The sequence below is a fragment of the Chroicocephalus ridibundus genome, chromosome 17, assembly GCF_963924245.1.
Source record: "Chroicocephalus ridibundus chromosome 17, bChrRid1.1, whole genome shotgun sequence".
NCBI lineage: Eukaryota > Metazoa > Chordata > Aves > Charadriiformes > Laridae > Chroicocephalus > Chroicocephalus ridibundus.
In genome coordinates, this window is record NC_086300.1 from 4,511,349 (window position 1) to 4,528,680 (window position 17,332).

Here is a 17,332-nt window from a genome sequence, read left to right on the forward strand (position 1 = left end):
AAGGGCTCCCCTCCCTGCAGCAGCTCTGGGGATTTTGGGGGTCCCTCCCCCCCCAGGGCTCCCCGCTGCCCCCCAGCTGGGTGCTGTGGGCTGGGACCCCTTTGCAGGGGCAGGGGAGGGCGTGGGGCACCCTGGGGTCACAGAAAGGGGGGGGACATGTCCCCACAGGTTGTGGCTGGGGGAGGTTTACCTCTCTGCTCAGGGTGACTCTGATTTATCTGGGTGCTGTGGGGGGAGACATGGGTGCCTGTGGTGTTCCCCCCCCCATCCCGATTTCCCTGTCACATCAATGGGGAAACTGAGGCATGGCACAAAAGCCGGGTGCTGGCAGCATTGCAGGGTTTGCCCCCTCACCCCCGGCACAGCCAGTCCCCGGGGCCTCGCACCCCCCCACACCCCCTGCTCGGGGGGGTCCCACGCACCCCACAGCCCCCGAGGTGTGTGTGATGCTCAGCATCCCCCCAAAGCCAGGACCCGCGGCAGGCGGGGGGCGGGGCAGGTGGCCGAGCTTAGCCCGGGGCGGGGGGGGGGGTGAAGGACCCCCCAGTTTCCCTGGGGGCTGCCCAGGGTCTGGCCGGAGCCTGTCCCCCCCCCTCCGTGGCTCTGCCCACGGGGTCCCCACCGGTGGCACGTCACAGCGAGGGGCTGGGCCCTGCAGGGAGGAGGACCCCCCCCCCCCGGGGACAGCTGCCCCCCACCTTCATCCCCTCCTTTATTCCCCCCCCCGGGAGAGAGATCTGGGGGGGCTGGAGTCGGGGAGGGGACCAGACCCCGCATCTTTATTTTTTTTTTCGGGAGGGGGGCGGGGGGGGGGGGGGGGAAGGCGGCGCAAGGCCCGTTGGCGTGGGCATCGCGGAGGGGGGGGTGGGGGGGGGGGCGGCAGAGCAAAGCCTGCGCGGTGCCGTGGGGGGGGGCGGGGGTGCCCAGGGGAGAAGGGGCATCGCCCGTGGCCGTGGCCCCGCCGGCTCCCCCCGCGCTGGGTGGGGGCGAGCTGCCCGCAGGCTGCCATGGCTCTGGGGTTCTCCTCCAAGAAAGCCTCCTCCCGAAACATCGCCGTGGAGAGGAAAAACCTCATCACCGTCTGCAAGTGAGGGCCTCGGGGGACGGGGGGGGCAGCGGGGTAGGGGGGGGCACCCGAAAATAGAGGGGAGGGGAGGTAAGGTGGGGAGAGGGAGGGGGGAGAGAGAAACGACGACCGCTGGCGGGGATGGAGGAGACGGTGGCGGGGGGAGGATGGGGAAGGGGGTTGTGGAAGGCTGGGGCGGGGGGGGGTTCATCATCTTCCTCCCCGCGGCCCCTTCACCCCGGGGGGAGGGAGGCGGAATTATTTTTGTTGTTGCTGCAGTCGCTTTGAGCGGAGCGGGGTGGGGGGGGGGGAATTCAGATTTGGAGGAATTCAGAATTGGAAAAATTCAGATTTCAGAGAGGATGAGGATAAGGGGAAGGGGAAGTGGGGGGGCCTGGAGGCTGCGGGCAGCGGGGCCGGGGCAATGGGGATGAAGGGGGTCCGGGGGGGGGCGAGGGGGGGGTCCGGGGACACAACGACAACATGGAGGCTGCCGGTGCCGGGAGCAGCCGGGTCGAGGTGGGGGAGGCGGGCGGGGGGGGGGGGGGCGATGGGGGTCGGGGTCAGTGGGGCCCGGGGGGGTCGGAGAGGGGGACGGGGACCCCCTGGGGTCGGGGGGGGGGCGAGGAAGTGACGTCAGGGCCCCGCTGCGGGCGGCGGGGATGGAGGGATGGAGGCAGCGGGGATGGAGGATGAGGGTTGTCATGGCGACGCCCGGCTGGACCGGGGCGGGGGGGCCGCGGATGGGGGGGACAGGGATGGGGTGGTGGGGACAGGGGTGGTCGGGCTGGTGGTCCCTGCCTGTCCCCAGCCCCCGAGCGTGGGGATGGGGTCAGTTTCTCCCCCCCTGGCCCCGGGCCCTGGTTAGGGGCTGCCTGTGCTGGGCTGTGACCGGAGCCTGGCCCCGGGGCTGCTGGGGGGCGTGGGGGGCACCGAGGCTTGGGGTCACCGTGCCAGGGACCCCCAGGTCCTGCTTTTGGGGTCTGGGGGACCCCAGGGCTTCTCACCATATCACAGGGCATCTCTAGACCCCATTGTCATGACATGGGGCCCCCCAGGGCTCCTTGTCATGTCACGGGGCACCTCCAGACCCCACAGTCATGACATGGTGACCCTCCAGGGCTCCTTGTCACGTCATGGAGCACCTCCTGACCCCACAGTCATGACATGGTGACCCTCCAGGGCTCCTTGTCATGTCATGGAGCACCTCCTGACCCCACAGTCATGACATGGTGACCCTCCAGGGCTCCTTGTCACGTCATGGAGCACCTCCTGACCCCACAGTCATGACATGGTGACCCTCCAGGGCTCCTTGTCATGTCATGGAGCACCTCTTGACTCCACTGGCGTGACATGGGGCCCCCCCAGGGCTCCTCACGATGGCATTGGGCACCTCCCGACCCTGCTGTCATGACATGGGCACCCTCCAGGGCTCCTTGTCATGTCACAGGGCACCTCCAGACCCCACTGTCATGAGGTGGGGACCCCCAGGTCTCCTCACTATGGCACGGAGCACCTCTAGACCCCGCTGTCATGACATGGAGACCCTTCAGGGCTCCTTGTCATGTCACAGGGTACCTCCAGGACCCCACAGTTATGACACGGGGACCCCTGGATCTCCTTGTCATGGCATAGGGCACCTCCAGACCCCTCAGCCTGCCACCAGGATGTCTCCAGACCTTGCTGCCGTGCCACGAGGCACCTCCAGACCCCACTGCCCTGACGAGGCACCCTCCACCTGCCGTCATGGGGATCCCCAGTCTCACCCTCCCCACATGTGGCTGTGACCCACAGACGGGGCGATCCCCCCCGTTGCAGACACCTGCCCCGTCCCCTGCTGTCCTGCCAGGCTCAGCGGATTTTGTGTCTTCGGCATCTCTCCCTGCTGAGCACGAGCAGCCGGGCGGAAGGGGAAGCCATCACCGCCCGCGCACGCCCGGGGAGGAAGGGGGCCTTTGTTCGCCCTTCCTGGCCACTTGCACGGTGGGGGAGCGGCGGCCGCCCCGGCGGGGTCCCCGGGGACATGGGGACACGGGGGTCAGCGAGCCGCGGCCCACGGCTCAGCCCGCCGCCCTCTTCCCGCTGCCGGCCTCGACAGCCCATGTCTGCAAAAGCATTTTGCTCCGTTGCTGAAACCTAATGTGTTCAGGGCGCTGGGAGCAGGGCGCTGGGGGCCTGTCCCCTCCCACCCGTGACACCCATGTCCCCGCCAGGTTCTCAGTGAAGGCTCTGATGGAGAAATACACGGTGGAGCCCATCGACGACTCCTCCGAGGAGTTCCTTAACTTCGCCGCCATCCTTGAGCATATCCTCAGCCACCGCTTTAAAGGTAATGGTGGTCCACGAGGACAGGTGCCCGTACAGCCCCTGGCGTGTCCCTGTCCCCATCCCTGTCTGTGTTCCCATCACGGTGGATGGGGATGCATGCATGCACGTGCCGGCACTGGGGAGTATGTCTGCGCTCTGGCTTGGGGCTTTCTGGGCCGATGGGGTTTGTGGGCATGGGCAGCCCCCAACGGCAGCGCCCCGGTCCCCGCAGGCCCCGTCAGCTGGTTCAGCTCGGATGGGCAGCGCGGGTTTTGGGACTACATCCGCCTGGCCTGCAGCAAGGTCCCCAACAACTGCATCAGCAGCATCGAGAACATGGAGAACATCAACACCGCCAGGGCCAAGGTCAGGAAGGTGCCAGCCCCTGCCCTGTCCCTGTCCCCATTCCCATCCCTACTCCATCTCCATCCCTTCCATGTTTCCATCCCTGTCCCTATCCCCATTCCCACTCCTGGCCCTATTTCCATACACATCCTGTCCCTAGCACATGGACCCATCCCCATCCCATCCCCATCCTCATCCCCATCCATCTCCACCCCATCCCATCCCCTCCCTATCCTGGTCCCCTCCCCAACCCCATCTTCCTCCACCTCCACCCCGTCCCCATACTCATCCCCATCCCCTCCCTCCCTGACCCCATCCCCATCCATCTCCATCCCATCTCCACCCCAATGCCATCCTCATCCCTCCCTGACCCCATCCCCATCCATCTCCATCCCATCTCCACCCCAATGCCATCCTCATCCCTCCCCATCCCCATCCATCTCCATCCCCATTCCATCTCCATGCCCATTCCATCTCCATTCCAGCCCATCCCCATCCCATCCCACCCCATCCTTGTTCCCATCCCCTCTCTGCCCCTGTCCCTGCCCTCCTGCAGCCCCATCTCACCCCATAGGATCACTGGGGCAAAACAGGAGCTGCAGGTCCCTGTGGGGGAATAACAGGGCCAAAAGCAGCTCCTGGGTGGGGACCACCCGCCTGCCAATGCCCAGAGCCCGGGGAGCAGGCGGGAGCATGGTGTGGGGCAGCCGAAGGTGGCACCTGTCCTCAGGGCTGCCCCGCGGGGCCGTGTCTTGCAGGGCCGTGCCTGGATCCGCATGGTGCTGATGGAGAAGCGCATGTCCGAGTACATCTACACAGCCGTGAAGGACTCGCAGACCACCCGGTGAGCAGCCCATGGCACGGCCGGCCACGGCCACGCACACGCCTAAGCAATGCCAGGAGTGCTCAGGGTGCGCCGGGGTGGGCTCCGCGGGGGGTCTCTGGGTGCCGGAGGGTGCACGTGCAGCCGCGTTTTTCCCCGCAGGCGGTTTTACGACGATGGGGCCATCATGCTGCGGGACGACTCCGTGGTGCTCACGGGGACGCTCATCGGGCTCAGCGCCATCAATTTCAGGTAGGGGCGGGCGGCGCGGTGGGATGTGGTGGGACGTGGGCACCCTGCCCCATCCGTCCCCCCTGCCGGCCCCCCGGGGCTCCCCTGACCCTCTGCTCCTTCTGCTGCCGCTCAGCTTCTGCCTGAAGGGTGAGGTGATGGACGGTAAAACGCCCGTGGTCATCGACTACACGCCCTACCTGAAGTTCACACAGAGGTAAGAGCCGGGGTGCCCTCTCTGGGGTGGGGACCCCACCGTCTCTCCCCCAGAGCCCCGGTGGGGCTCAGCTGGGCTCCCCCGGTGTGTGCCAGCCCCCCCGCTGCGGTGCTGGCTGCTCCATGCTGGGCCAGCTTCATGCTGAGCCCCCATTCCCCCCACCCTCGCCCCAGCTACGACTACCTGAGCGAGGAAGAGGAGCGGGGCAGCGTGGAGAGCAGCACGAGCGAAGACAGCTCCCCCGAGCACCCCTACCTGCCCCTGGTCACCGACGAGGACAGCTGGTACAGCAAGTGGCGCAAGATGGAGCAGAAATTTCGCATCGTTTATGCCCAAAAGGTACCGGGATCCGGGATGGGGCCGACCAGGTATCAACTCCCCCCCGGGATGCTCCAGCCCCAGAGCATCCCCCCACCGCATCCCTGCTTCTGCAGCCCAGTGGTACCCGCAGCCCATCATCACGCTGCTGCGGTGACCCAGCCCTCTTCTTCTCACTCTGGGTGTCCCTGGGGACATGGCGGGGGCAGGCGGGGGCAGCGGGGTGCTGCTGATGGTGGCCTCGCGCAGGGGTACCTGGAGGAGCTGGTGCGGCTGCGGGAGTCGCAGCTGAAGGACCTGGAGGCGGAGAACAAGCGGCTGAAGCTGCGCCTGGAGGAGGTGATGGTGCAGAACCAGCTGGAGAAGAGGGAGCTGGAGGGCGTCATCCTGGAGCTGCAGGAGCAGCTGTGAGTGGGGACCTGCCGCTGCGGCCGGGTGCGGTGGGTGGGGGGTCCCTGGTGCCTGAGTGTCCCCAGTGCCCCACCGACCCTGAGGGGCAGGGTGAGCAGTGGTCCCCAGCACCCCACACGCCATGTGGGGTGTGATGGGTGGTGGGTTCTCGGTGCCGGGGTGCCCCATATGCCCTGTGGGACACGGTGGGTCCCCAGTGTCCCATACACCCCAAGGGATGTGACAGGTGGCAGGTCCCCGGTACACAGGTGCCCCATATGTGATGTAAGACATGATGGTGCCCCGCTGCCCCATATGTCCTGTGGGACATGGAGGGTCCCAGTGCAAAAGATGTCCTGTGGGATGTGGCAAGTCACTGATGCCCCATATGTCCTATGGGACGTGGTGGGTCCCTGGTGCCTGTATGTCCTGTGGGACCTGGAGGGTCCCCAGTGTCCCATACGCCCAGAGGGACGTGGTGGGTCCCCGATGCCCCGTATGCCCCATGGGATGCGTTGCCCAGCAGGTCCCCGGCACTCATGGCTGTGCTGGGTGCTGAGCACCCATCTTTGCCACAGGACGGGGCTGATCCCCTGCGAGAACCCGCAGCTGACCCAGCTCTCCAAGGAGATGGTGACGCCCCTGGTGAACCAGTGGCCCTCGCTGGGGACCCTCAACGGCAACGAGAGCGGCTCGGACAGCAAGCTTTTCCGGAGGTAACCCCCCCCTGTGGGGGAAGATCCGCCCCAACCCGCGCCCAGCTCCCCATCCTGCCCCGGGGGGGTCTGCCCCAGGCAGGGGACGGGGGAGAAGGGGCTGTCGCGGCCCCGGGGGGCTGCGGCACGGGGGGGCTCAGCGCCGTCCCTCCGCAGGCACAGCTTCGTGAGCACCGACCAGCTCTCGGCCGAGAACAGCCTCAGCTCCGACTCCCAGCGCCTGGGCGAGGGCAAGCGCGAAGGCGAGCCCTGGGGGCCCTTGGGTAAGACCCCCCCACACACACACTGCAGGGTGTCCCATGGGGCTCAGCATGTCCCTGAACACACACCCAGGCATCAGGACCCCCCGTCCCCTCCCAGCAGCCCCCTCCTCATGCCAGGGTTGCCGTCGAGGACTCCCAGGTCCCCCCCGCAGAGGTGGTCCCTGTCCCCCCGTGGCAGGGCTGGGGGGTGCGAGGCCGCAGTCCCCCCGCGACGCCCCGCTCTGTGCCCGCAGGGAAGGACCCCACGCCCTCCATGCTGGGGCTCTGCGGCTCCCTGGCCTCCTTGCCCAGCTGCAAGTCCCTGGCCAGCCTCAAGTCCAACGAGTGCCTGGTGAGCGACAGCACCGAAGCCAGCCCAACCCGCAGCCCCAGCTGAGACCCCCAGCCCCCTCGCTGCCCCACGGCCCAGCCACCCAGACCAGCGTCACGGCAGAGGACTGACCTCATCCCCCCACCTCGCCACCCCAGGATCAACAAGGGACTCACCAAACCCACCGGGGAGGCCAGGGATGGGTGTCCCCCTCCCCGTCTTGACACCCCACCCCGGCTGCGCCTTGGACCCCCAGCCCGGCCCCTGGCTGGGGACATGGACCCGTTGGGATGGGGGACGTTGGACTGGGACCGTGCGAGCTGGGGATGGGGAGGCGGGGGTGAACTGTGCCAAGGGAGGACACCGGGAGCGACCGCTGCTGGGGGGTGAGGGAGGGGGTCGGGGCCATAACCCCCCCGGGGGTGAGGGTCCGGGCACAGCCCCAGTGTCCGTCCCGCTCAGCCTGGGGGCACCGCTCTTCCCTCGGGCACCCACCCGGGCTTCGCCTGCCCTCTACTGCCCAGCCTCCCCCCGGCCCCCCCTCGCACCCAGGCGCCACAGGGGGGCTGGCCTGTCCCCTCCTTTGGGGACCAGCTGTCCCTCCTTGCAGCAGCATCCCCACGACAGGGATACGCCTCCCCTCCCCTCCTCCTCCTTCCCATCCTTCTCTGGGTTTCGGGTTGTTTTGGGTGTTTTTGGTTTTTAATTCAGCCCCATCTGCCTCGTTGGAGCAAAAGGAATCAATAAACGCAGCAAGCCGAGCTGGCCTCCGTGAGCTCCCCCCGAGTCGGGAGAGGGAAAGGGGTGAAAAGACCCCTTGTGCCCCCCGCCAGGAGGTCCTGTCCCAGGCAGGGACGCTGGGGGAGGGAGGTGGGGGGGGGGCAGTGAGCCTCCTCCGGCCCCCCCAGAGCACAGAGAGCACCTTTGGGACACAGCAGGTCACCCAAGGATGGGGCAATCCCTGCCCCATCCACAGTGCGGGTGCAGGGGGGGCGACACAGTGCTGCTGGGGGTAGCAGGGGGGTCCTGGGGTCTGTTACCCCCAGTGAAAGCCCAGCAAGGACCTGGCGGATGACAGCACCACGTGCCCACGCGGGAGGGACAGGGCTGGCCCTGCCGTCCCCCAACTGCCTGGGGATGCCTTCCACAGCCCCAGCGTGCGGAGAGCAGGGAAAGAAATCCTTGCCCTAAGAGACAAATAAAATTTCCTTTTATTTAAGAAAATAAGAGAAATTCCCCCCCTGGAGTCCCGGAGCAAGCTGGGGCAGCACCCACAGTGGGTACAATGCTGGGGCAGGTCCTCGGGGTGAAGGGAGGGGGCAGGGGCAGAGGTTTGATACCAGAATGCCTGCCGGCCCCCCCAGAGCAGCAGCAAGGTCTGTCCTCACACAGGGTCCAAGCCCAGGGTCTGCCAGGGGACAGGGACACCCGGAGTGGGAGAGGTCCGGAGGCAGGGAGAGGGTCCTGACGTGTCCCCGTGCCGCGCAGTGCTGGCAAGGGGAGGCTGTGCGTGACTGATGGCAAGAAGGGGCAGACCCCCAGCTGTAGCAGGGCTGGGGGGCCCGGGCAGGCACACAGAGAAGCCCCCGAGGATTTGGTCCTTGACCGAGCCCCGGCTCCCATCTCCTGCCGTGCCGAGTCTCCCAGGGCACCCCCATCTCGCCAGAGCATCCGTGAATCCAGCAGCAGCATCTGTCCAGCCTCAAGGGATGAGTGTGGGGGACTCCCCCTCCCCCCCCCCGCAGTGTCACAGCAGCAGGCACAGGTGTCCCCCAGGTTGGCTGGGGATGGAGAGGGGGCCGGGCTGGCCCTGCCCGCGGGCGCAGGCAGGGGGGAGGCAGAGCATGGCACGAAGGCACTTGGGCTTTGCAGAGCCGAGTGCGGTTCGCTGCTCCCGGGGCGCCTCACCGGGAGCGGGGTTGGCAGCGTCCCCGTTCCCCCCCACCGGGGGGCCAGCCACATCCAGCCCTGTCCCAGCCCTGGCTCACAACCCAGGCAGCCGCCGCTCCTGGTTCAGCTTCTGGAAGAAGGTCTTGCCAAATTCATAGGTGCTGATCATGATGGCGCAGGCGGGTGCCACCTTAATGACGCGGGGCAGGAAGCCTGCGGGAACAGCCCCCATCAGCCCCTCGGTGATACCAGGGCACCCCTGTAGCCCAGCCCAGGGTGGGGGGCACGGCCTTACCTGCAAACAGCCCCCGCGTGCCAGACTCAGCGCGGATGCGCCGCATGAGCAGCCATGTGGAGGAAGGCTTGGAGGTTGTGACTGCGGGGAGGAGGGAGCAGGTGAGGGTCCGGGGATGCCCAGGTACCACCGGGGAGTCCCAGCGGCCCCCCAGACATCCCCCCGGAGCCCGGCTCCTCACCTGGGTGCGCTTCGCTGTCTCCCAGCTCGATCTGCCGCTGGGTCTTCACCACGTCGAAGGGCAGCGTCAGCACCGCAGCCACCTGCGGGGCCAGCGGCCGGGTGGTGAGCTGGGACCTCGCCATCCCTGCCCAGTGCCAGCTCTGCCGTCACCTCCCAGCCCCATCCCTTGCTCCCCATGGAGGTCATTCCCCCCCGGCTCACAGCTGCGCGAGCCCCTGCGTGGCGCAGACCCCACGGACCCACACTCACCGTCCCGGAGATGGCCCCGGATGTGAAGCTGATCATGAACGTGGCCTCCTCCAGCCGGGCCTGCCTGCAGAGCCATTCCCTCACCAGCTCATAGTTAAACCAGTAGAGAGCTGGGAGGAGATAAGAAACACCAGTGCTACAAGGCACCCCAGACACACCAACCTCCCCACGCACGGGGCTGCCCTGCCCCGTGCTCGTCCCCATCTCCCAGTGCCACCCCATCCCCCTGCAGCCATACCGGAGAAGGGGACGTCTCGCAGCACGGTGGGTCCCCAGCCCCTCCAGAGGGACAGCCAGCCGTCCTGAGCCACCGCCGACTGGATGCAGACACCCAGCTCCCGGTAGCTGAGCTGCCGGGACTGCATCTTGGTGCGGATGAGCTCCAAGGGGCTGATGACCGTCACTGCGCCCACTGCAATGGAGGGGACATTGGGCATCAGTGCCATCCGCTCCAGCAGCCGTCCCAGAGCCATCTGAGCGCCGTGCCAGGAGAGCCAGGTGCCGAACGTGGGCACCAACAGCCAAGAGACCTGCTGTGCTCTCCTGCGGGGATGCAGGGTGGGCAGTGGGGGATCCCCGGAGAGGAGGGGTACTCACGCCTGGCGAGGGCCCCGGCCAGCAAGGGGATGTGGTGCCCCTGGCTCCCCGTGCGAGCGTGCAGGTAGTCCCGCAGCTGGTCGTAGGTGGTGAAATAAATGACGGTGGCTGGCACAGCCATGACCCTGCCGAGGAGGAGGGGTGTGAGTGGCACACGTGCCCTCCCCGGGGGCTGGCAGGAGGCTTGGTGTGGATGCCCATGTGCCCGGGCAGGCGTTAGCACTCAGACTGCCCCCCAGGCAGGGCTCAAACTTACAGGGTGGGGGGCAAGCCGCTCCACAGAGACCTGATGCCCTCGTAGCGTGTGATCTTCACGAAGGCATCCTGGGGAGAAAGCGGAGCACCAGGGAGAGGCATTAGAGGGGGTAGATGAGTAACCACCCCCCAGCAAACACCCCGACCCCCTCCGTGGAACAGGGAGACCCCTGCCCACCCTGCCTGCGCCCGCAGCCCCTACCAGCGTGCCGCTGAAGCGGGTGGGGGCCTTGTACCAGGCGGTGCAGCCATTGCCGTTCTGGCAGACGTACAGATGGTCCATGAGCCCGTTGCAGTAGAGGAAACACTTCCCTGGGGTGGGAGACAACAGCATCACCGTTAGACAGGGGACCCTTCCCCTCTGCCCAGCCCATGTCATCCCCAAAACCACCATCTCTTCCAGGAGAGAGCTGAACCCTCAATGCCTGAGCCCGGTGGGGACCAGCCCCAGGCAAAGAGAGGGATAACCCTCCAGCAAGGGTCTGACCACAGCCAGCCCCACGGGCTGGGGGGCATCCAGCCCCGCTGTGGGGTCAGGGGCACGGCAAGAGCCATTGCCAGCGGCAGGAGAGGTTTGTGCCTCGCCTGGTGTCAGCTCCGTTGTCCCGGCATGGTGGGGAGCCATCGCAGGGAGCCAGCATAACCCCACCATCGTGCTCTCGGGCCAGGCACAGGGACGCCAGGGAGCAAGGAGATGGCGGAGATCAAAGGGGACTTTGATGTAGTGACAGCACAAAGTGACAAGACAGAGCAAGGACAGGAGGACCACAGGCAGCCAAGGTTTGTTGTACAACAGACCCCCAGAAGACCCCCTGGGGATGTTGCCAGCCCCAAAGCTGGGCTGCAGGAGCAGCTGCAGGGCTGGGGATGACGGCAGCCCCCACACCAGAGAGGGATGTCCCCTCAGCCGGAGGAGCCCGAGCTGCCACCAGCAGGGAAGCAAACCGAGGTCAAGGCTTGGGAAAGCAAAGCCACCAGCGTCAGGAGCTGCGCGGAGCCCCTAGGCGTACTCACATGTGGCCTGCTGAGCACCCCAGGGCACAGACTGTGCTGGCAATGCTGAAACACACAACGGGGACACGCTGAGCGATGACACGGGGCACATGTCACTTCCCCGGGCCGGGGCACATCCGTGTGCTGCAGCTCCGAGCCGGGCAGTGGGAGAGCTCCATGGGTGAAGGGGCTGGATGCCCCTGCAGCCACTTCCCAAGCAGCCCCCAACCATCACCAAACCAGTCCCTTGGGACCAGCCCCAGCCCGCTGACCCCACAGGGAGGGGCACAGACCGGGGGGGCAGAACCCATGGGGTCTCTCCTGCCCTGTGGAAGCTGTGGGGAGCAGCGTGGAGACAGGCACAAAGGCAGCGGGGGAAAGAGCGAGCAGTCGGAGCGGGCTGAGCCCTTCTGCCCTGCTCCCCGGCGGGCAGGGGGCTGCTGGGCACGGCGCTGACCCCGCTCGGCGTCGGCACAGGGCTGCGGAGGGGGGAAGATGGAGCAAAGCATCAGCCCGCCTCCCCCAGCGGGGCCCCCGGAGCCTGTCAGGACAAGGGGCCCACGGTAACGTGCCACCTCGCGATGGCCCCACGCTCAGGAGCAGAGAAATCCCTGCCACCGGCTCTGCCAACCGAGACACCCACGTGTGCTGCTCGCTGGCTGACCCGAGGAGGAGGGGGCGGGGGGGGCTGGCGGGAGACCCCCACCCTGCCCCAAGCGGGGTTACCTTTGGAGAAGGGGGTCCTCTGAGCCTGCAGCCGGATCTTCACCACGTCCAGCGGCGTCACTGAAACGACACCATCTTTTAGACCTGCCGGACCCCACCAGCCTCCGGCGCCCACCTGCTCCCTGTTGTCCTCACCGAAGAGGGAGGTGAGGATGGCCCCCGTCCCCGAGGCCAGCATCTGCTGCAGCGGCGTGATGCCCCCGCCGGGGCTCGGCAACGTCTTCTCAGCCATGGCGCTGGCCCCCTGCAACACACGGGGGAGGGATGCTGGAGGCTGAGGGTGCTCCCGGGGGTGTCTCTGCCCGGTGATGAGCGATGGGTCCCCAGGGAGCCCCCCCCAGCATCCCTGCTCTGCCGATGCGAGGACAGGCGTCCCACCTCCGGCCACGCTATCGGCACGGCACAGGGCAGGCGCGGCCCCCCCAGTAATCGTGCTGCCCCACGGGGGGGGACAGGGACGGTCCTGGAGGCAGCCCAGCCCCGATAACACACACCCCCCGGCCCCACTGCTGGCAGCGGGCCCAGCCTGGCTGAAGAGGTGGGGACAATCCTGGCCAGCCTTCTGTGTCCTTGGGGAGGGAGGATCGTCCCCTCCCTGCATTTGGAAAATTAAGGGACAGGAAGGAACAAAGTCCAAAGACCAGACACGCCGCGACAGCCCGCCCAGAAGGCGGCAGAGCCATGGAGGGAGAGCGATGGGGGAAACCCCCCCTTCGCACCGGGCGTGCAAGCTTGCAACAAGCACCCCAAAAAGAGCTGGCACATCCAAAACCTTCTACTGCTGCCCCCCCCCCCCGCCCCGAGGCTCGGCAAGGCTGCGGCCCCCGGGGCTGGCGTCTCTGCCCTCGGGAAGCTGGGCATATCGCACCCTTCCTGCGGGAGGAGGACGCGGAGAAGCAAGCCCAAGCGAGCCCTAGCGTGCCCTGCAGGCTCAGGACCAGCTGCTCCCCCTTGCCGCAGCCCAGGGACTGTCCTTGCACTGGGACAGGGCCACGGCCATGGCAGGAGGGCTTCCATTCCAGGCTTTGGGAACCTAGGCCTTTTTTTTTTTTTTTCCTTTTTTTTTTTTTTTTAAAAAAAAGCCAGGGAATGCAGCAAAAAAACCCCGACTTCATCTGACTCAGCAATTTTGCAAGGTCACAGCAGCCACAAATCTCTCCATTCCTGGCTCTGGACTCGTTAGGTGCCCGAGGCTGCGGGCAGGGATGGGTCTATCCCGGAGCCGCACACGCCAGCCCCACCGGGAGAGCTGGGTGGCGTTTGCGGGGTGGGCAGGGGTCCCACCCGCACGGGTCCCATTGCGCCCGTCACGCGACGGTGGCGAAGCCCTGGCACGTTCCCCGCGGAACACGCGGCTGTTGCAAAACTGAGCCGTGGGCAGGGCGCTCGTCCCAGCGCCGCATCCAGCCCTTCACCTAAACCCCGACACAAGCCAGGGCGGGGGGGTAGAAACTCACCCTCCCAGCGCCGCGACACCTGAATGGCTTAAAATGTGTTATTTATACGTGCCACCGCCCTCTCCGGTTCTTCGAGGGGGGTCCGAGCACCTCCAGGGCTCCCTGCCTGCATCCGAGCTCCCTTCTCAGCTGGGAGCTGCTCCCTTTTCCATGCGGGGGAAAAAATAAGCCCCTAAAACCACCACCCAGAACCCACCCAGGCTGGTCTGGAGCACTGGTGGGGCTGGGCACAGCGCCGTGACGGTTGGTGCAAAGGAGGAGGGGGGGAAGTAAATATGTGTTAAGGTGATAAAGGAAAGCTGGGGGGGGGGGACGCGAGGAGCTCAGCAGCCTCCCTCCTGCACTGGGGGTGCCTGCGCGCCCCAGGGGACACGCAGCACCCGAATGGGTGCTGCGTGTCCCCTGGGGCGCGCAGGCACCCAGGCCAGCCCCCCCAGCCACCGGCTGTACCCTCCTCTGCCGGGGTCTGCAGCCCCCCCCCCCCAGGTCCTTGACACCACCATCCCAGGCTTTGCACCCCCTGTCCTGGGGTCTCCAGCCCCCCCTCCCCCCCCCCCAGGTATTTGACACACCTCCCCCCGGGCTTTGCATCCCCTTTCTCGGGGTCTGCAGCCCCCCCTCCAAGCTTTGCACCCCCTGTCCTGGGGTTTCAAGCCCCCAACATGTATTTGACACGCCCCCCCCCAGGCTTTACACCCCCTGTCCTGGGGTCTGCAGCCCCCCCAGGCACTTGAAACAGCCCCCCCCCCCAAGCTTTGCACCCCCTGTCCTCGTGTTTGCAGGCCCCCTCGCTGTTCCACCCCTCCTCTCCAGACTTTGCAGCCCGCCCGCCCGCCCGCCCCCCCCCTCCGCGGGCCCGCTCCCCCCGCACCCTCCCAGCAAGGCCGGGAGCCCCCCAGCACCCCCGGGACCGGGGGGAAACTGAGGCAGCGGCCGCGCGTGCCGGGTCACGAGGGGAGTGACGGAGAAGGGGGGGGGGGTGGGGTGGGGTGTTCCGGGGGGGCCCGGCCCCACCTGCTCATTCCAGCCACGTGCGGCGCTTCCCTCCGCCGGCACCGGGAGGGGGACGGGCGGCGGCGCCTTTAAGGAGCCCCATGGGCGCCCCGCGCCCCACCGCCGCGCGCCGGCCCGCGCGCGCCACTTCCGCCCCCGCGCCGCGCACGCGCTCTGCGGCCCGCGCGCCCCTGCGCCCCCTGCCGGGCCGGGGGGGAACCCGCACCGCACGGGCACGCGCGGGGGGGCGGGGCCTTGCACACTCATCGCGCGGGGGGGCGGGGCCTTGCACACTCGCCCTTGCTGTGTCGGCAGGGGTGCACTTTGCACACTGACCGTGCTGGGGGGGCCCTGCACACTTGCCACACCAGCAAGGGCGTGCCTTGCACACTCACCCTCGCCGTGCCGGGGGGCGCACCTTGCCCACTCGCCGTGCTGGGGCACACCTTGCACACTCGCCACTCTGGCAGAAGGGTGCCTTGCGCTCTTACCCTCACTGTGTTGGCAGGTGTGCACCTTGCACACTCGCTGTGCTGGCAGAGGGGGATGTCTTGCACACTCATCCCCACCATGCTGGCAGAGGTATACCTTGCACATTCACCATGCTGGCAGAGGTATACCTTGCACACTCACCATGCCGGCAGAAGGGTGCCTTGCACACTCATCCTCCCATGGTGGCAGGAACACACCTTGCACACTCACCCTCACCATGCTGATGGAGGGGAACCTTGCACGCCTGCCATGCTGGCGGAGGGGCACACCTTGCACACTCACCGTGCTGGATGCCTTGGGGCTGGCACGCTCCCCATCCCGGTGCCACTGCGGTTTGCACACCCCCCCAGCCCACACTGGCCCCAGGGCTGCCCCGAGCCAGGCTGGTGCAGCACAAACCCGGCCCCGTGAGCGGGGACGCAGCCGGGACCGCAGCGAGGATGCCGAGGATCACAGAATGGTTTGGGTTGGAAGGGACCTTAAAGCCCACCCAGTGCCACCCCCTGCCCTGGGCAGGGACACCTCCCACCAGCCCACATTGCTCCAAGCCCCGTCCAGCCTGGCCTTGAACCCCTCCAGGATGCCGCAGGGCAGGTGCTTCTCTGCAGCCTCATCTCACCAACACCAGGAGGAACCAGCTCCTCTCAGGTGCTGCTGAGGGAGTGAAGCACCAGGAGCCTGCTCCCACCCCACTCTGAGGTCCAGGGGGGAAGGCAGGGGTCAGCTGAGGCCTTTTAACCCAAAACGGGCTGGGGAGTGGAGGCAGTTAAAGGAGTGGACCATTTAAAGGTCCCTTCTAACCCAGCCCAGTCTATTAGATCAGCCATTAGGAAGAAGTTCTTTCCACTGAGGGTGGTGAGACACTGGCCCAGGTTGCCCAGAGAGGGGGTGGAGGCCCCATCCCTGGAGACATTCAAGGCCAGGCTGGATGAGGCTCTGAGCGACCTGATCCAGTTACAGATGTCCCTGCTCACTGCAGGGGGTTGGACTAGGTGGCCTTTAGAGGTCCCTTCCCACCCAACATGTTCTGTGATTCTATTAGGGCTATGTAACGCTGGCTGCAAGAGCCCCCAGGGAGGTGGGTTGGGGTGTGCAGACAAGCATTGCGGGCTTGAAGCACAGACTGTGGCAGCCAAGGAAAGACACTCATGGACTTTAGGTCTCTAATTGTCTATTTTTTGTATGGTGTGTTACCCCTAAACTTTTGCAGGCATGTATTCTTCTGCCGTGCTTGAATTATTAGCGTACCCCAAAGGAAACATAGAAGCCCAGAGAGGTTCTTGGCAAAGGAAGGAGCTGCACAGGATGGGCAGCAGAAGTCAGACGAGCAGAAGGGAACACTTCTTGGCATGGTATTGCTCAAGAGCCCCATGCATTTGCTGGTGGCACACCAGCACCGTGCTGGTTAGAGCCTAAGAAAGGCAAATGTGGTCTGTTAAGAGCTTTTTTAAGTACCTTGATATGCATTAGCCAGCTGGAAGTTCTTTTTTGCTTGGAGGACTACAGGTTGTCCTTTGAATTTCTAGTCCTCCCGTTTGAGCGTGGCTTTATTCACCAATAAGTGCAAGGAAAGGGCTCCTAAGTCTCTTCTCTGGCCTCAAGAGAAAGATGCAGTTTAAAAAGGGCTGTTTTACTTAGAGGCGCAGCCCTCAAAACCGGGCTGCTACAGGGGCTGGTGTCCCCATTGATAGGGGTGAGCCTTGGAGCCTTCTCTGTTACTTCTACCCGCTCCTGTAAGAGCCGTGGCTTTACCTGGGGAACTCGTCTGGGAGGCTAAAGTCCCATCTCTGCTGAACGTAGCAGCCCAGGTTTGCTCTTTGTACTGTACTGGAAGTGTCTGAGTTTCCTGTGGAGCATCCTGAATCCTTCTGTGCAAAGAAGTGAGCTCTTGGAGTTGGTCTTATTCCTGTTGGCGCTTTAACCTGGAGAAGATGCTTTAAACTGGCTTGTTCGCGGGCTGACGGGAGAGTAGCAGAGCAGTGCTGAGGGGTGTCCCACGCACCCTGCCGACGGAGGTGCTCTCAGACGCTGTAATGTGAGCTGACAACAGCAGATGGCTCTCAAAGCCCCCCTGAAACCTGGGTGGACGCTGCCAGGGAGCACAGGCTGTGCCCCTCTGCAGCCCCAGCAGGTAACAAGTAGGGGCTGACTGGGGGTGCCTGCGGCAGGAGGACGGGGACGGGAGCACAGTGGTGCTCCAGCTGGTGTGTCCTCCT

The 17,332-nt window shown here is 66.1% G+C and overlaps 2 protein-coding genes across 4 annotated transcripts; one reads left to right on the top strand and one right to left on the bottom strand.

Annotated features, from left to right (window-relative positions):
- Positions 1–850: 850 nt before the first annotated feature.
- RUNDC3A (RUN domain containing 3A) lies at positions 851–7,747 on the top strand. Its single transcript, XM_063354430.1, has 11 exons — positions 851–1,087; positions 3,280–3,395; positions 3,606–3,739; positions 4,477–4,562; positions 4,704–4,793; positions 4,909–4,989; positions 5,163–5,328; positions 5,557–5,714; positions 6,276–6,413; positions 6,570–6,676; positions 6,910–7,747. The coding sequence occupies exons 1-11, from the start codon at positions 1,008–1,010 to the stop codon at positions 7,050–7,052; spliced, it is 1,299 nt and encodes a 432-aa protein (XP_063210500.1). The 5' UTR covers positions 851–1,007; the 3' UTR covers positions 7,053–7,747.
- Positions 7,748–8,174: 427 nt separating this feature from the next.
- Positions 8,175–14,801, bottom strand: SLC25A39 (solute carrier family 25 member 39). 3 transcript variants are annotated; one of them, XM_063354428.1, is made up of 12 exons: positions 14,646–14,801; positions 12,310–12,418; positions 12,175–12,234; positions 11,470–11,514; positions 10,658–10,767; positions 10,457–10,524; positions 10,201–10,325; positions 9,842–10,015; positions 9,604–9,713; positions 9,353–9,434; positions 9,172–9,252; positions 8,175–9,089 (listed from the first exon to the last, which is right to left on the bottom strand). In XM_063354428.1, the coding sequence occupies exons 2-12, from the start codon at positions 12,404–12,406 to the stop codon at positions 8,971–8,973; spliced, it is 1,071 nt and encodes a 356-aa protein (XP_063210498.1). In that variant the 5' UTR covers positions 12,407–12,418; positions 14,646–14,801; the 3' UTR covers positions 8,175–8,970. The 3 variants fall into 3 exon arrangements, with proteins under 3 accessions (XP_063210498.1, XP_063210499.1, XP_063210497.1); XM_063354429.1 differs by lacking the exon at positions 11,470–11,514; XM_063354427.1 differs by lacking the exons at positions 12,175–12,234; positions 12,310–12,418; positions 14,646–14,801 and having other exon boundaries at positions 11,470–12,163.
- Positions 14,802–17,332: the final 2,531 nt, after the last annotated feature.

Bases quoted from the DNA above. Each gene is read 5' to 3' on its own strand.
- SLC25A39 (XM_063354427.1), bottom strand. From the start codon at position 11,680: ATGGTTGGGGGCTGCTTGGGAAGTGGCTGCAGGGGCATCCAGCCCCTT. The intron at 10,016-10,200 runs GTGAGTACCCCT...CCTCCATTGCAG, and splicing joins GGCCGGGGCCCTCGCCAGGC to TGGGCGCAGTGACGGTCATC. The intron at 9,090-9,171 runs GTAAGGCCGTGC...CTGTTCCCGCAG, and splicing joins CACGCGGGGGCTGTTTGCAG to GCTTCCTGCCCCGCGTCATT.
- RUNDC3A (XM_063354430.1), top strand. From the start codon at position 1,008: ATGGCTCTGGGGTTCTCCTCCAAGAAAGCCTCCTCCCGAAACATCGCC. The intron at 4,990-5,162 runs GTAAGAGCCGGG...CCCTCGCCCCAG, and splicing joins TACCTGAAGTTCACACAGAG to CTACGACTACCTGAGCGAGG. The intron at 6,414-6,569 runs GTAACCCCCCCC...GTCCCTCCGCAG, and splicing joins GACAGCAAGCTTTTCCGGAG to GCACAGCTTCGTGAGCACCG.